General features: G+C 47.3%; 1 protein-coding gene and 1 long non-coding RNA gene across 4 annotated transcripts; one reads left to right on the top strand and one right to left on the bottom strand.

Moving 5' to 3' along the window:
* PIANP (PILR alpha associated neural protein) lies at window positions 1-6,801 on the bottom strand. Of its 3 annotated transcripts, none has more exons than XM_077759101.1 (6): window positions 6,423-6,801; window positions 4,160-4,224; window positions 3,387-3,898; window positions 2,528-2,609; window positions 1,570-1,791; window positions 1-1,283 (listed from the first exon to the last, which is right to left on the bottom strand). In XM_077759101.1, the coding sequence occupies exons 2-6, from the start codon at window positions 4,174-4,176 to the stop codon at window positions 1,262-1,264; spliced, it is 855 nt and encodes a 284-aa protein (XP_077615227.1). In that variant the 5' UTR covers window positions 4,177-4,224; window positions 6,423-6,801; the 3' UTR covers window positions 1-1,261. The 3 variants fall into 3 exon arrangements, with proteins under 3 accessions (XP_077615227.1, XP_077615225.1, XP_077615226.1); XM_077759099.1 differs by lacking the exon at window positions 6,423-6,801 and adding an exon at window positions 5,914-6,197; XM_077759100.1 differs by lacking the exon at window positions 6,423-6,801 and adding an exon at window positions 4,433-4,525.
* Window positions 5,222-16,811, top strand: LOC144227486 (uncharacterized). The gene is made up of 3 exons (XR_013333940.1): window positions 5,222-5,302; window positions 10,099-10,266; window positions 14,415-16,811. It is a non-coding gene; the product is annotated as an uncharacterized LOC144227486 (long non-coding RNA).
* The last annotated feature ends 1,167 nt before the right edge of the window (window positions 16,812-17,978 follow it).

Below are 17,978 nucleotides of genomic sequence, written 5' to 3'. Positions count from 1 at the left end.
TATCTTGCAAAGGCTTTATTTGAAAATTTTGAAACTTACATCCCACAAGAATTCAAGATTATCACCACAAGAAGAAAGAGATAATACAAAAATATATATCACAGCATAGGAGCCAGGTAAAGAGAGGAGGAAGGGAGAAAGGTGGGAAAATGGCGAGAAGTAGGGACAAACGTGGGGGGAGGGAGGGGGGACCACGGAAGGAGGGAGAGGAGGAGTGTGAGGGAGCCCAGGAAGGGGAAGGAAAGATTGGGAGGCAGAGCTCCCAATGGCCTTGAACCAGCTGACCCCAATCCCTGGCAGCCTAGGTGGAGTTGGGGGGGTGGGGGGTGGCCCTTAGGGAAGCTGGAAAGTGGAGGACTGGCTCAGGGGCTCTGAATTCCAGAGAGGGACCCACACACAGACAGCCAGGACAGACAAGACGAAAGGGACTCAGGAAGAAGGGAAGGGCAAATGGGAGCCCCTTTCTCATGTAGTGCAGCAGGTGACTCCCCAAAAACCCATCTCCCAGACAACAGAATTTAGCAGTGGAGTGGGGGAGGAGTTTGGGGGCCTCACTACCCCCATTCCCGTGGGGGAGCCCTCAGGGTAATGAGCACGCCCTTGGGGTGGGATAGGGAAGACGATGAAACATTGACATTGCTTGGGATGGGACCATGACAGATGGGGGCATGAGAAGCCCCCAGCTCACCTCCCACCCACCTTTGGGGCAGCATGCAGGGGCCACAGAAACTGGATCAGTGGGTGTGTGTGAGGGAGAGCGTGAGCACAACACATAACACCACAACATGGGGCCAGGAAGTGCATGTGAGAGGTAATGAGAAAGTCACCCACTGACCACTGAGTGACTGAACTGAGCATGGAATGTGGAAAGAAGAGAAAGTGAAAGTGTGAAACAAAGAGAGAAGGTGAGGGATGGGGAGGGGAGGTGTGGGTGGAGAGAGGGTGCAGAAGACTGGCTGTACAAGAGCACAAGTGTGTGCAATGGCCCGGGAGGGTGTAGGTGAGTGTGCAAGGCTTTCATGTGAGTGTGCAAGGGTGGGGATGGGGGACCAGAAGCCACAGATGTGTGAGGCCCCCACCTGAAGGAGGGTGAGCAGGTAAGATCGCCTATTGGGCCAGTGAGTGTTCCAGGGTGGTGTGCAAGGGCAGGAGCCAGGAGCACCTGCGGCCCCAGCTCCCACAGCCGCCCCGCCCTCAGTGGGATGGGGGCTGTGCCGGCCCCTTGGCCTCCTGCTTGGCGGCACCCCAACATTGGGGGGCATCACAGATTCACCAGGGGAATCCTGAGAGGAAGATGGAAAGGGCACAGTCAGGAACCATGGGGTAGGCCAGAACTGAAAGGAAGTCCAAGGCAAAGAAAGGGACTCAAGGAGAAGAGGGCAGAGTTGAGTTAAATGGCAGCGCGACAACAGGACATAGATCCACAGAGAGCGGGAGACGGAAGGGTCCCCCAGAGAGGAGCTGGTCCAGTCCTAGGAAGGTGCCTCCTCCCCACCCACCCGCGAGGGAGCACCCCCAACCAACGCTCCAGCCCCCCCGGCCCTCCCGGCCCTTTGCCCCTGCCCTCACCGGTTCAACTGGAAGGCTGGAGCCCCCTTGGGCTGGGGCATCCCAGGCCGGGGTCCCCCTCGGGGCTCCTCATGGTCAGGGGTAGGGGAAGGCGAGTCCCCGAAGGCCCCCAGCACAGTGACCCCCGCTGGGGACAGGTCCGTCAGTGGCTGCTGGCTCTCCTCCTGCCTTAGGGCACCTTGCTGCCCAGAGGGCCTGCGCCGCTTCTGGCTTCGGTCCCAGCTGGTGCACCAGAAAGAAAAAGGTTCTCTCACACACTTAAGAAGCCCCCACCCTGGGCTTGCAGTGCTGGCCACCCCCACTCAGACACCCGACATCCTACAGCAGAGAAACTGGCCTCTTAACAGTTCCCTACCTCAAATCTCTGGAGACAGAGTGTNGGACCTGGTCCTGATCCACACAGAATCAGTACCACCTCCCAACCGACACAGAGTCCCCCAGAATTGCTTCCTCCCCCATGTGTACCCGGAAGAGCCATTTCTCCTCAGCAGGAGCCCGGCTAAATCTTTTTCTAGTTCAAAATCAGCTAATGACCTGGACACCTGAGTCTAATGATTCTCTCAGTAAAGTGTGAAGGACTGAGCGACCCATTATTAAATGCATGCAAAGCGCTCCGGACTTTCTCACTTTCTTGCTTCTCCCCAGGCAGCCCCAGGAAGGGACCCCGCAGACCCGGTGAGTTTTCTCTGTCTTGGAGGAAATGCCCCTCAAGGCATCCCTTGCCAGCCCCCAGTGCACGTATTGTATTTCCCTGGGAAAGGGAATTTGCCCTGATTTCTCACTGTCTCCCCCGCCCCAAATCCCTACCACTTTTTTCCAAGGTCTTCCTCACCACAGACCACTTCCTATCCCACCTCCAGCATAAACACCGCCCTGGCTCCTGCCCTCCTTCCAGCCAAACACTGCCAAACATCTGGCCCCATCTGCCAGCACTGCACTGGCCCTCCTCGCAGCTTACCAGAACTTGAAGATGATCCCAGTGGCCACGAGAACAATAATGATGGAGATGGTAATCGTGACATAGAGCTGGGGGTCCACACCTAATTGGGGCGGGGAGAAAGTTTTAAGGAGGCCTGAAGTGGTAGGGGCCAAGAGGGAGGAGGGGAGTGGGATCAGGCTTCAGGTTCAGCTAAGTTTACAGAGTGTGGCCGTCCGGATCCACATCGTCCAACTCTTTCTGCTTCCCTGGACCCTCCCCCACGCCCCCCACCTTTATTCTTATCATCCACTTTCTCTGGAGTTTTCAGTTCCTTTCCTCCACGTTCCCAAATCTTCTGTATGCATGTGATGAGGAGGAGGCTCCAAGGTCAGAGAGAACCCCTCTCTCTGCACAGAAACTAGGGGGTAGAAATGTCCATCTGTGCCCTAGCCCCACCGCCAAGCTACTGGCCCTATCCTGGCATTCCCTGAGCTGAGACGTCACCCTGAAGGTCCTTTCCCTTCACGGTGTTCTTCTGCACAGAATACTCCCACTCCATTTTCAAGGTCCAGCTCCAATGTCAGTTCTTGGAAGGTGTCCTGATCCCCAGGCAAAAGTAATCTCTGCCTTCCCTCTTTACCTAAAAACATGCTATGTAAGCTTCTAATAGAGCATTTATTACACTGACTCATCCCTGAGTGTTTACACATCTGTCTTCTCCAGTGGACCTGAGCTCCTCCAGGGCTCAGACGGCGTTTCATCTCTGCCTCCTGGGCCAGCACAGTGCCTGACACATTTGTGGGAGGAACCAACAGACAAGGACTCTGTTGCCGCCCTTAGAGCTTTCAACCAGCCTCGCCAACCCTCACCCCTACCAGCCTCTCCTACCACCACTCACCTTCCCCACGGCCCCCAAAAAGGAACGGCCGCAGGGTGGCAGGTGCTTCTCCAAGGATGAGCCCATCTCCATCACCCCGCATGGAGTCTGAGTTGGGGTGTGGGGTTGCCAGCCCGTGGGGGGCTGCAAAACCATAGTCCAGAGGCAGAAATCCAGGATTGGCAGAGTTGGGGTCCCCCCCATCCTCTCGAGACACTGTAGGGCCCCATACGATAGCCCAGGGGTACTGCGATGAGGGTGGCCCCTCCTCAAAGCCTGAGGGGGTGGCGGGGGGCGCAGTGCCCGGCAGGACTTGGCGTCGAGATCTTGGGACCCGAGGGGACCGGCTTGGTGGGGGTGCCCGCTCCCACACGCACACGTGGCGTGGGGCAGAGGGGCCTCCCCGGGCGCAGGGGGGCCGGGCCGGGGCTGGCGGGGTTCGAGGGGAGGAGGAGGAACCTTGAGCAGGTGGTGGGAGGGGCAGCAACAGCAGTGGCCAGAGAGGGAGGAGGCGGGACAGCAACAGCGCAGGCCTGCAAGAAGGGAGAGAGAGGGGGTGAGACTCAAGCCCCCCTGGCCTGATGTGTGGAGAGCACAGGCTCCTACCAGAGATTTCGGGCTGCCTCCCTCCAGCTTTCTCTGGAAAAGCAGGCGGGCCTTGGGAAGACTGGCCTCATGCCCTACCTTCCTAGGGTCTGGCCCTTGGGATAGAAGGCCCAGGATGGACCCAGGAGGAAAGGGCCCGGACCCCAGGAGAAGTGGCCCCCAGGCTCCCTCTGCTGTGCCAAACTCACCACATCGTGGACTTCATGTCTGAGGTCTTCCTTCCTCAGCTGTGACCCAGATTTTTCAGCCTTTACTGGGGGAGAGAGGGGGGTCACATCTCAACCCCGTCCTGAGTGCTTCCCCAGCCCATTCAGCCACCAGTCCTACCCCCACCTGCCCTCAGAGGCTTCCAGCTGCCGCTTAGCATCCTTCTAGGGGGTGAGGGGGAACTCGCAGAGTGGTTCCTGTCTAGCCCCCAGCCCCTATCTACTACCGCCCAGAGATCCCAGTAACTTCCCCACCTCAGGGTCTACTCTCTCTTCTCTGGCTTCCTTCCTTCTCACTTCCTCTGCTCACAGCTCCGAGCTCTTGTTGGAGCTTAATTTAGAGCCAAGAACCTTGTGATTCCTTGAGCACCTACCACTAGGGAGGGAGTCTGAGAGTGGGGGAGGGAAGAGGAAGTCAATCTGAGCAAGTGTGTGAACGTGTGTGGGGGGTGCACAAGGGGAGCATCCCAGCCCGGGCTCTGAGTCCCAAGCATTTCCCTTATGCCGGCCCCCAGGAATCTGCATCTTCGGGGGAAGGAGAATAGGGACAGAGGATCGGAAAGGAAGAGAGAAAGACAGAGGTGGCTGGGAGAAAAACTACAGAGTATAATTTTTGCTCAGTGTTAAGTCATCCACATGCATAGGTGCTCTCGGAAGGGAGGTGGAGCCGGGGAGAGGCCACCCCCTCAAATGTTAACTGTCCTGGGTGGAGAGTCCCAGGAGAACCTAGATGGTTGGTTTTGAAAGAGGAAGGACATGTTCTCGGAGCTGCGGGTGGTGGATCCAGGGGGGCCAGGCTCCCTAGAGTGGATGAGGATATGACACCCTGGGTCCTCTAGATTCTGCACATTAACTGCTCCCAGAGAATAACAGGGGAATACGATGGGGGAAAGTCTGGGGATGGGAAAGGGGAGCGGCCAGAGGGGAGAGAGGAGAAGGGGTAAGACGCTGCGAGAGGGAGGGGTGGTTGAGAGTGAGGAGAGGAGAAAGGTGAGGAGGAAGCGGGCACAGCGCACTGGGTGAGGGGGAGTAGTCAGTCCCGAAAGAGAATGGACTGGGAAGGAGGTGAGCACAGAAGACTGGAAGCTTGCAAGATGCTGAAGGGAGAACAATATAAGAATACAGGTGAGAGACGGAAACCGGGGTGGGGGTGTGTGTGTGTGAAGGGGTCGCAGGATCAGGGGAAGAAGAAGGAAGGGCAGGAAGGAGGTCAGGGAAGGAAAGGTCCAGGCAGGAAAGGGAAGGGAGAAAAGAGGTGGAGAAGACCAGGGATGGGGAGAAAAGATATGGAAAAAGCAGAGAACATAATACAGAAGACAGAATGAGAAGATGAAGGGGGGTGGGGGTTTCCGAAAACGGAGCAGCAAAGATGGAGGAGTTGGAAATTGTTTCTTCAAATGTAAAGGGATGTGGAGCTACGGAAAGAGATAGGGATGGGGGCCCTGATGGGCTGAAGGGAGAGAGAGAGACGGGAAGAGAAGAAAGCAGGAGGGAGGGAAGGAGGGAGGAAGGAGGTTAGAGCGAACCAGTGGAGCGGAGAAGGGCTGAAGGGGACATCGGTGGCCAGCTGACTCCAGGAGTCACTTGCCTTTCTGCCTTGTGCATCCCTCCTCCCCCTAAAACCAACGTCAACTCCAGTCCCCGAGCCCCGCACCCTCTTTAGCCACCCCCTCCAGGAAGCCCGCAGTCCCTAGCTTTGGCGCGCCACCCCCACCCTCTCCTCGTTTCTCACCGACCTGTTGTGCGCAGGAGACGAGCTGGGGGTGGGGCGGCAGCCTTGGGGTCGGGGAACCGGGCCCCATCCCCACGGCTGCCCCGGGCCCACCCCTCCCAGGGGCCCGAGCTCCCCGGACAGGCTGGGAAGCGGCGAGAGTGGGATGAAAGCGAGCACTGGGAGGTCAGCGAACGCACTCCGAGGGAGGGAGCCCCGAGAGCAGGGACCCCCGGCAGGAGGCTGCACAGCGCCGAGGCTGAGCTGGAGGCGGGATGGAGGCGGCCGCGGGGACGGTGACCGCTGCGCCAGGAGNACGGGGTGCTCGGTCTCCGCCTCTCCCCCTCCCGCGGTGGGCCCCGCACCGTTTAACCCTCCCGCTGCCGTGCCGCAGGAGTGCGCCCAGCTGGGTCCCAGGTGGAGGGTGGAGAGGGCAGCGGAGGATGAGCGCCAGTCTGATTCCCCCGCCGCCCCGGGTTATGGTGGCGAGCTTCTCCACCCCTTTCACCCAACTCCACGGACCTCCATGCTCACCCCAGTCAGCGTCTGAGATTCTGAGTCACCTGAGCCTCTGCGTCCCTAACCGCGTCTCATTCCTGGTGGAGATTGCAGAGCGCTGGGCATCAAGGTGGGGCTGAGGGTGATGGTGAAGACCTCGAACCATCCTTGGATTATCCCAAGGCTGATCCCCCGTTCCACTCTGGTCCTGCTTACAATGCATTCTCCCCGCAAGCAACTCAAATGATCTTTAAATTAAGTGGGTGGAGTTGCATTACTCAGCTTTTCTAGCACTCAGATTATCCAAATTCCTTATTGTGACTTACAAGGCCCTATAGGACCTGTCCACTAGGTTGCTTTCTGATTTCCTCTCCTAACCCTCTTTTTGCCCTAGCCACACTGGACCTGATCTATGTTCCTAGAACTAGAGGATCTTAACCTGCCCCTGGGCCTTGGCACTTACTGTACCCTGTGCCTGAAATGTTTTCCCCTGGCTTTTCACAAAATGACTCACTCTTTTCATTAAAATTTCACTGAGATCCAATCTCACCTCTGAGAGGCCTACCCTAGCCTTTCTATCAAAAGTAGCTTCCCCCATCCCCCTCTCACTCCATCCAACCCCGTCCCTCTCTACCATGTTTTATTCTGATTGCACAACTAGGATGCCACACTCTCCTAGTTTCCTTCAAGCTTGCCTTCCCATCCCCAGTCGTCTTCTGCTCGACCTCTAAATGTTAGCACTTGCTAGGGCTCAGTCCTTGGCTCTCTGCTATTTCCACATTCTGTGTCCAGTGATGTCATCCAGTCCCAGGTCTTAAATACTATGTAAATGTCAGCGAGTCCTAAATTTATATCCAGAGCTCCAGACTCATTTATCCAACAGGCTGCTTGACATCTCTACTTGGATGTCTAATAGTCATGTGAAACTAATGTGGCTAAAATAAATGTCTTGAAGTCTTCCCCTGCCGATTCATTGCTCTCTGAGTGACCCATCCTGGGACATGACAACTGCTTGTTCAGGCTGGAAACTTAGGAAACATCTTTTCTCCCATTTCCCTTTTCTCACTGATTCTTGCCCTGGATCTAATTCACCAGGAAGTTCTGTGAGGTGGGCTCTGCATCCAAAATATATCCTGAATCCCTCTACTTCTCTTCATCATTTGTCACTTCCATCCTGGTTGAAGTCATCATCGCTTATCTGGAAAAGGGCAACAGCTTCTTAGCTGGTCCCTTGCTTCTGCTCTTGCCCGTTACAAACTAGTCTTCACAATATCTAGAAATATTTTTATAATCTAAATTATATCATGTCATGCTCTTCCCTGCTTAAAATATTTGAGTGGCTTTTCATTGTACTTGTAATAAATCTGAACTCATTGTTAGGAGAGGCCCTCCAACCTGTACTCCTTCTCGATATTCAAACAATGCTCCTGCCCGATCAGATTTCTTGTTGTTCTAGAACATCTGAAATCATTCCCTCAGCACCCCAGCACTTTTGACCCCCCTCTTCATGAAAACCTTTGCCCACCCCTCATGCTCTTCTTCACCTGGTTGGCTCCCTCTTGTCATTCAGTCACTCACTCTGTTTCATCAATATGATTTTTCCTTTTTTTTGTTTATTTTAGAGAGACAGTATGCACATGAGCAGGGGGAGGGCGGAGGGGAAGAGAGAGAAAGAGAATCCCAAGCAGGCTCCATGCTCAGCATGGACCCCAACATGAGGCTTGATCCCACAAGCCCAGATCACCATCTGAGTCAAAATCAGGAGTTGGTCGCTTAACCAACTGAACCACTGAGGCACCCCTATTTCATCAACATGTTCCCAACTCATCCCTTTCTGAAATGATCTTGTATTTGTTTACTGTTCATCACCTCCCCTCACCCCTGCCAGCCATAGGCTAGAGAACAGAGATCTCATTTGTCTTGTTCACCCTGTATCCTACCTCAGAGCCTGGCACATAGTAGATGTTCAATATTTATCACTTAGTAAATTTTGCCTGAGACCCCTGCCCACTCTGAATTCTTCATTCTCTTTTCTACTCTCCACCTGCCTTTCCTCTCTGTCTGCCTGCCTTCCCTGGTCTCTGCCCTGTGCTGAATGCTTTAGGTTGAGTCTCTGCTCACACCCACGCTCCTCCAGATTCTTGCCCTCCATGCTCTGCATTATTACTGTCATTAGCCTGGCACTCCCGCCTCCCGGAAGGAAGCCTGCCGTTCTGACCAGCATCTGCAGTGGCTGCCCTCCTGTTTGTCTGTCCCTGACAGCCCTTCATTCCGAGAAACAACAGTGAGTGAGCCACCCTCCTAATATTTCCCTGTGGCCGGGGAGAGATGGTACGCGTTGAATGCAAACCAGACTATGTGAGGCAGGGTGTGCAAATCATGCCATATCCTGGGCCACACTAACCCCATATCCTGAGGATATGCTGTAAGAGGACTCATTAAATGATGGGTGTGGGTCAAATTTATGAAGTCACTATCACTACATATATAAGTGCCTATTACACTGAGGACTTTGGATCATTATCAATTATTTTTCTAGTAGTCTTTTTTAAAATTTTAATTAAAAAATTTTTTAACATTTATTTATTTTTGAGAGACAGAGAGAGACAGATCATGAGCAGGGGAGGGCAGAGAGAGAGGGACACACAGAATCGGAAGCAGGCTCCAGGCTCTGAGCTTTCAGCACAGAGCCTGACGCGTGGCTCGAACCCACGAACTGTGAGATCATGACCTGAGCTGAATTTTTTTTGTTTTTGTTTTTTTTTTTAATTTTTAAAGCTTAGTTCTCTAGTTTGAGAGAGACAGAGAGAGGGAGAATCCCAAGTAGGCTCCACACTGTCCGTGTAGAGCCTGACAAGGGGCTCTATCTCATGAACTGTGAGATTATAACCTGAGCTGAAATCCAGAGTCAGACACTTAACTGACTGAGCCACCCAGGTGCCCCTATTTCTAGTATTCATTCTTTTGACGACTCTTTCTGGAACACCTCCCATGTGCTGGACACTAGAGTAGAGAGCAAGAACAAAGTCATCACTGTCTTCATGGAATTCAGAATCTAGTGAAGGAGACAATGAAATACAGAGTGATGAATGTGTCTTCAGATGAATTTGAGGACCTTCCCACACTCCACAGTCTATAAATCCTCTCCCTGTGTCTGGATCTGCTGGAATCTTTATCATTATCTCCTTGCTCATTGGGGTTTCCCAGTATTTTTCAGGGTAAATTACTGTCTGTTTCCTGTCTTCAAATGTCCAACGTCCTTCTGAACTCTTCCCACTCCCAGCTGATGATCTTGCTTGTTGTTTTTCTGAGAAAATAGAAGCAGACAGAAGAGAACTCTCCCTCACCCCCACCCCCGCCTCCACATCCCAGCCCACCTGTCCTTCTGGGTGGGGGGAGGTCCCAGGCCTTCTCAAAGTCTTCACTCCGGTGGCTCTCCTCCCTCTCCTGGGCATCACTGTCCTTTCTATTTGATTATCCCAGCAACATGTGAGCACATTGTAATTTCTTACAGCCTAAAACAAGCCCTCTTTAGCTCTATCTTCCCCTCCCATGTCTGCCCTTCTCTACTTCCCTTTACAGAAAAGCATCTCAGAAGACGGCCTCTATTCACCATCTCTTCCACATCTCCTCCCATTCTTTCTCTTTCTCTTTTATTAACTTAAATTCAACTATTTAATTTTTTTTTAATGTTTACTTATTTTTGAGACAGAGACAGAGCGTGAGTGGGGAAGGGGCAGAGAGAGAGGGAGACACAGAATCTGAAACAGGCCTCAGGCTCTGAGCTGTCAGCACAGAGCCCGATGAGGGGCTCAAACCCACCAACCGTGAGATCATGACCTGAGCCGAAGTTGGACGCATAACCGACTGAGCCACCCAGGTGCCCCTCAATTATTTAATTTTTGCAACTCATTATTTTGAATGTGTAATACACTCACATGTCCAAGAAAAGTTTTCAATATATAAAATGGTGTATAGTCAAAGTTCTCATTCTTTCCCCCATCCACCATCTTTCCAGTTCCCATTCCTGCCCTCAGTGTGACTAATTTCTATGCATTCTTCCAGTTTCTGCATGCACAAGCACATAGTAATATAAATTCTTATTCCTCATACGTTTTACATGAAGATTGGCATACTGTGTATACTATTCTACATCTTTCCTTTTTCTTTTTTTTAAGTTCATTTATTTTGTGAGGCAGAAGGAGAGAAAGAGAGTGCATGGGAGGGGCAGAGAGAGGGGGAGAGAGAGAATCCCAAGCAGGCTCCACACTATTAGCACAGAATGCAACTCAGTGCTCAAACCCATGAACTATGAGATCATGACCTGCGTTGAAGTCAATTGGATGCTTAACTGAATGATCCATCCAGGTGCCCCTACATTTTTCCTTTTTGACTCTTACTGATTTGTAGGAGTTCTTTATATATGATGGATACTAATCTTTTGTTAGCTTTATATGTTGCAACTATTTTCTCTTTTGTGAGATATTTGTGACCTGTCCTTTATTTTTTTCATGACATATTTTGATTATCAGAAGTTCTTCATTTTGATATAGGCATATTTATCAATCTTTCACTTATGATTATGCTTTTTGCATCTTATATAAAAAATGGCTCTACCTTCCTGGTCAGAAAAATTTTTCTTAGATATTCTTCAAAAGATTTTAAAATTTTGCTCTTTATACTTAAGTCCTGAGTCTACCTAGAATTGATTTGTACATGGATTTTTACAACAATCTATTTTGCATTTTTTGATATGGAAAATCAATGATCCCAATCTTATTTACTAAATAGTCCCTCCTTTCTGCCTGATCTGTTTTGCTAACTCTGTTATGTAATAAAAGTTCTATATGTACATTGATCTGTTTCTGGACACTATTCTGTTCCATTAGTCAACTTTTTTAAACCTGCACCAATAGCACACTGTCCTATAGCTTTAAAATAAACCTAGGTATCTCTAGAGCAAACACCACCTTGCCAATATACTCTTTTTTGGGAATATTTTGCCACTTCTTGGCCATCACCATATTTGAGAATCAACTCGTCGGGGTGCCTGGGTGGCTCAGTTGGTTAAGCATCCGACTTTACTCAGGTCATGATCTCACGGTTCGTGGGATCGAGCCCTGTGTCAGGCTCTGTGCTGACAGCCAGCTCAGAGCCTGGAGCCTGCTTCGCATTCTGTGTCTCCCTCTCTCTCTGACCCTCGCCTGCTCACGCTGCCTCTCTCTCTCAGAAGTAAATTAAAAAAAAAAAAAAACATTTAAAAAAAAAAGAGAAAGAGAATCAACTTGTCAAGTTCCACAGGATTTTGATTGGAATTGCACTGAATCCCAAGTTCAATTTGAGTCAGATTGACATCTTTTGGATACTGAAATTTCTTATCATGGATTTGGGATATCTTTTCATTTATTTAGATCCTTAATATCTTTCAATGATATTGTGTCATTTTCTGCATACAGATTATGCACATCTTTCGTTTTATTCATTCCTAGGCACCTCATTGTTTTTGTGTTATGGTAAGTGGTATCTTTAAGATGACATTTCAGGGACGCCTGGGTGGCTTAGTCGGTTAAGCGTCCGACTTTCCCTTAGGTCATGATCTCGCGGTTCGAGGGTTCGAGCCCCGCGTCGGGCTCTGTGCTGACTGCCAGCTCAGAGCCTGGAGCCTGTTTCAGAGTCTGTGACTCCCTCTCTCTCTGACCCTCCCCTGCTCACGCTGTGTCTCTCTCTCCTGGAAATAAATTTTAAAAAAACATTAAAAAAAAAGAGATGACATTTCAAATTGGTTTTTGCTGGTATATAGAAATGCAATTGATTTTCAATATTGGCTTTAGGGCCAATCACTTTTTTTTTAATTTTTTTTTAATGTTTTATTTTTTAGGAGAGAGAGAGAGAGACAGCGTGAGCAGGGAAGGGTCAGAGAGAGAGGGAGTCACAGGCTGAAACAGGCTCCAGGCTCCGAGCTGGCAGTCAGCACAGAGCCCGACGCGGGGCTCGAACCCACGAACCGCGAGATCATGACCTAAGGGAAAGTCGGACGCTTAACCGACTAAGCCACCCAGGCGTAGGGCCAATCACTTTGATAAGCTCTTTCTTCTGTGTAATTTTTCTATAGACTTTTTGAATTTTCTACAAAGACAATCATGTCATCTGCAAATGATGGCAGTTTGCGTTTTCCTTTTCAATACTATGCCTATAATTTCCTTTTCTTGTGCTGACCAGGACCTTTAGTACAATGTTGAATACAAGCAGTGATAGCTGGCATCTTCCTTTTGTTCCCGGTTTTAAAAGAAATGCTTCCAATGTTTTCACAGTAAGAATAGTGTTTTCTTAAAAAATAACTTTTATCAAGTTAATGAAAAATCCCTATTGTTCCTAGTTTGCTAAGAGTTTTGTCATGTATGGGTGTTGAATTAAATGCTCTTTAAAGCTCATTTTTATTGTGAAATATAACACACATAAAGACAAATGTAACAAAACATAAATATAAAATATATGAGGGAAAACTTACGGATGGAATACTCCTGTGACTACCATCCAGGCTAACTAAAAAACCCTTACCAGTGTTCAAAAAGGACTTGTGTGTCCCTACTGGCTCATACATCATTCCTTCCTTGCCATAGATAAGTAATATTCTGACTTTTATGGCAATCACTTCTCATATGTGTGTACATTCCTTAACTGTATAGTTTCGTTTGTCTGACTTTGAAGATACATATATATAATACTATATGTATTTGTGATGTATGTAGAAGTGGAAATAATGTATCATAGGGCATCTTCCTCTTTACTAAATAATGCTAACCTCTTTCCCAAAGTGGTTTAACCACTTGCGCTCTCATTAACTGTATATGAGAAGTGCTTTTACTGTGTATTCTTGTCAACATTTGATATATTCAGACTTTAATTTTGGCTATTTTGGTTCATACAGTGATATTTCATTGTGGCTTTAATTTGCATTGCTTGATTACTAATGAAGTGGAGCAACTTTTCATGTTTGTTCACCTTGTGGATTACCTCTTGTGAAGTGCTAGTTTAAATCTTTAGTTCATGCTTATAATGTCTATTGTTAGGAGGGTTTTTTTCCTATTAATTTGTAATGTTTCCCATTAACTTACACATCGTGGAGACATCCTTTGTTAGTTATATATGTTATAAATACTTCTTTTTATTCTGCGACCTGTCTTTTGATGAACAGATGTTCTTGGTTTCTTTTTTTTTTAATCATAAGCTTAAACATTCTTTATTAAAAATATTTTTTAATGTTTTTTATTTATTTGTGAGAGAGAGAGACAGCGTGAGCAGGGGAGGGTCAGAGAGAGAGGGAGACACAGAATCTGAAACAGGCTCCGGACTCTGAGCTAGCTGTCAGCACAAAGCCCCACGCGAGGCTCAAACCCACAAACTGTGGGATCATGACCTGAGCCAAAATTGGATGCTTAACTGATTGAGCCACCCAGGCACCCCTGATCAATCTTTTTCTTTATATTTACTGTATTTGAGTCTTAAGAAATACTTCCCTACTCTGAATTCATGAATAAAATCTATATTATCTTCTGTGAGGTATTTATTTGTTTATCTATTTATTGGTCCATTTATTTATATTATTTATTTAAGGTTTATTTATTTATTGATGGGGCAGGGACAGAGAAAGAGAGAGGGAGAGAGAGAGAATCCCAAGCAGGTTCTGCAATGTCAGTGTGGAGCCTGACATGGGGCTCAATCTCACAAACTGTAAGATCATGACCTTAGCTGAAATCAAAAGTTTGATGCTTAACTCACTGAGCCACCCAGGCATCTCCATTCTTTCGAATTTTCTACATATGCTATCATGTTTTAATATTTTCTGTATATGGAAACAGTTTGCTTCTTTTTCATCTAATCCTTTATCTTTTTTTCCTTGTCTTAGTGCTGTAGTTAGGATCCCCTTTACAAGACTGAATACAATTAGTGATACCTGTTATCAGATTAACAGGTTCCCTTCCAGTTTTCTAAAATGTTTTTTTTTAATGTCTTATTTATTTCTAACAGAGAGAGAGAGACAGCGTGAGCAGGGGAGGGTCAGAGAGAGAGGGAGCCACAGACTGAAACAGGCTCCAGGCTCTGAGCTGGCAGTCAGCACAGAGCCCGACGCGGGGCTCGAACCCACGAACCGCGAGATCATGACCTAAGCGAAAGTCGGACGCTTAACCGACTAAGCCACCCAGGCGCCCCTAAAATGTTTTTTTAAGTAGGCTTCACACCCAGCATGGAGCCCAGCACAGGCCAAACTCATGACCCTGAGATCAAGACCTAAGTTCAGATCAAGAGTCAGATGCTTGTTGATACTACTCAAAGCGATCTACATATTCAATCTATCAAAACCTATCAAAATAACACCAGCATTTTTTACAGAGCTGGAACAAACAATCCTAAAATTTGCATGGAACCAGAAAAGACCCGAATAGAAAAAGAAAACAAAAGCTGGAAGCATTACTATGCTGGACTTCAAGATGTATTACAAAGCTGTAGTCATCATGACAGTATGGTCCTGGCACAAAAACAGACGCATATATCAGTGGAACAGAATAGAGAACCCAGAAATGGGCCCACAAATGTATGGCCAACTAATCTTTGACAAAGCAGGAAAGAATATCCAATGGGAAAAAAAAGTCTCTTCAGCAAATGGTGTTGGGAAAACTGGACAGCAACATGCAAAAGAATTAACCTGGACCATTTTCTTTCACCATACACAAAAATAAACTCAAAATGGATGAGAGACCTAATCATAAGACAGGAAGCCATCAAAATCCTACAGGAGAAAATGACAAAAACTTCTTTGACCTCAGCTGCAGCAACTTCTTACTTGATACGTCTCTGGAGGCAAGGTAAACAAAAGAAAAAATGAACTATTGCGACCTCACCAAGATAAAAATCTTCTGCACGGTGAAGGAAACAATCAGGAAAACCAAAAGATAACCGACAGATTGGGAGAAGATATTTGCAAGTGATATATCAGATAAGGGTTAGTATCCAAAATCTATGAAGATCTTATCAAACTCAACACCTAAAAAACAAATGATCCAGTGAAGAAATGTGTAAAAGACATGAATAGACACTTTTCCAAAGAAGACATCCAGATGGCTAACAGACACTTAAAAAAATGCTCAACATCACAGGGAAATACAAATCAAAGCCACAGTGAGATATCACCTCACATCTGTCAGAATGGCTAAAATTAACAGCTCAGGCAACAACAAATGTTGGTGAGGATGCAGAGAAAAAGCAACACTTTTGCACTACTGGCAGGAATGTAAACTGGTGCAACCACTCTGGAAAACAGTATGAAGTTTCCTTAAAAAATTAATAATAGAATTACCCTGTGACCCAGCAATTGCACTACTAGGTACTTACCAAAAGGATGCAGGAGTGCTGTTTCAAAGGGCACATGAACCATAATGTTTATAGCAGACCTAATGACAATAGCCAAAGTATGGATAGAGCCCAAATGTCCATCAACAGATGAATCAGTAAAGAAGATGTGGTATATATATACAATGGAATATTACTCAGAGATCAAAAAGAATGAAACCCTACCATTTGTAAAAACGTGGATGGAACTAGAGTGTATTATGTTAAGCAAAATAAGTTAAAGAAAGACAAATATCATAGATTTCACTCATATGTGGGATTCAAGATACAAAACAGATGAACATAACGGAAGGGAAGAAAAAATAATATAAAAACAAAGAAGGAGACAAACCATAAGAGACTCTTGATACAGAGAACAAACTGAAGGTTGCTGGAGGGGTGTTGGGTGGGCCAATGGGCTAAATGGTTGAGGGGCATTAAGGAGGACACTTGTTGGGATGAGTACTGGGTGTTATATGTAAGCGATAAATCACTAAATTCTACTCCTAAAATCATTATTACACTATATGCTAACTAACTTGGATTTAAATAAATTTTAAAAAAAGAGTCTGATGTTTAACTGACTGAGCCACCCAGGTGCCCCCCTAAAAGATTTTTTTTTTTTTATCACAAATGCATGTTGATTTCATCACATGCTTTTTCTGGATTTATTGAGATGGTTGTGTGATTTATTCCTTTAATCTATTTTTTAAAATCTTTTATGTTTATTTATTTTTGAGACAGAAACAGAGCATGAGTGGGGGAGGAGCACAGAGAGAGGGAGACACAGAATCTGAAGCAGGCTCCAGGCTCTGAGCTGTCAGCACAGAGCCCAACACGGGGCTCGAACCCACGAACTGTGAGATCATGACCTGAGCTGAAGTCAGACGCTTAACCGCTTAACCGACTGAACCACCCAGGCACCAATCCTTTCATCTATTAATATGTTGAATAAAATGAATGCATTTTCTAATGTTAAGCTACCCTTGAATTCCTGACATAAATTTAAACTAGTCTTGGTGTATTATCTTTTAGCACATTGCTGGATTCAGTTTGTCAGCGTTTTATTGAAGATTTTTGTGTCTCTGTTAATAAATGAGATTGGCCTATAATTTTCCTTTCTAATATTGCCCTTTTCTGGTTTGGTTATGAAAGCAATTCTGGTCCCATATAATGAGTTGAGGAGAGTCCTTTCCTTTCCTATTTTCTGCAAAATTTATATAAGATTAATATGATCTGCATTTTGGCAGTTTGGTGCAACTTACCTATATGATGTTTTTCTTTTTTCTTTTTTTTTAAATGTTTTATTTATTTTTGAAAGAGAGATAGAGACAGCATGAGCAGGGGAGGGCCAGAGAGAGAGGGAGACACAGAATCTGACGACAGGCTCCAGGCTCTGAGCTAGCTGTCAGCACAGAGCCCGACACGGGGCTCAGACCCACGAACCATGAGATCATGACCTGAGCTGAAGTCAGGCGCTTAACCGACTGAGCCACCCAGGCACCTCTGTATGATGTTTTTCTTAACTCTTTCTTTTTCTTTCACACCTCACATCTAATCCATTTGCAGATTCTCTTTATTCGAGCTTTATATTAAATTCCAAATCCAACTACTTCTTACCTCCACTGCTACCACCCTCATCTAAGCCACCACCATCTCTCACTTGGATAATTGCTATGGCCTCCAGACTGGATTCATTGCTTCTATCCATGCAGCCATCATATTAAAAAAGAAATTTTTAAATAAGTAATCTCTACACCCAATGTGGGGCTTGAGCTCATGACCCTGGGATCAAGAATCACACACTTCACTGACTCAGCCAGCCAGGTGCCCTGCGGCCTTCCTATTTTAAGCATATGGGTCAGATCCTGTTACTCATTTCAAATCTTCCACTGGCTGCTCATCGCACTCAGAGTAAGAACAACCAGAGTCCTTACAATGGGCCACAAGATCCTGATAGGATCAAGCCACCTTGTTCTCTCTGACCTCACCCCCTACATCTCTCCCCTTGCTCACTCTGCTCTAACCACAGAGGCCCCCTTGATGTTCCTCAGACACATCAAGTATGTTCTCATTTTGAGACTTTATATTTGTAGTTGGCTCTGCCTGGAATTCTGTCCCCGTAAAAATCCATAGGACTTGCTTCTTTTTCTTCTTTTAATATCTCTGCTCCACTGTCACCTTATCAGAGAGGCCTTTTCTGAC

This window comes from Crocuta crocuta, unplaced genomic scaffold (genome assembly GCF_008692635.1).
Source record: "Crocuta crocuta isolate KB4526 unplaced genomic scaffold, BGI_CrCroc_1.0 scaffold72, whole genome shotgun sequence".
NCBI lineage: Eukaryota > Metazoa > Chordata > Mammalia > Carnivora > Hyaenidae > Crocuta > Crocuta crocuta.
The sequence above is the reverse complement of the archived record's forward strand: the minus strand, read 5'-3'. Positions and strand labels throughout refer to the sequence as shown.

Coding starts and splice junctions, on each gene's coding strand:
- PIANP (XM_077759101.1), bottom strand. Junction 1,792..2,527: donor GGGATCATCTTCAAGTTCTG/GTAAGCTGCGAG, acceptor CTGGTGCACCAG/CTGGGACCGAAGCCAGAAGC. Junction 1,284..1,569: donor CCAGCCTTCCAGTTGAACCG/GTGAGGGCAGGG, acceptor TCTTCCTCTCAG/GATTCCCCTGGTGAATCTGT.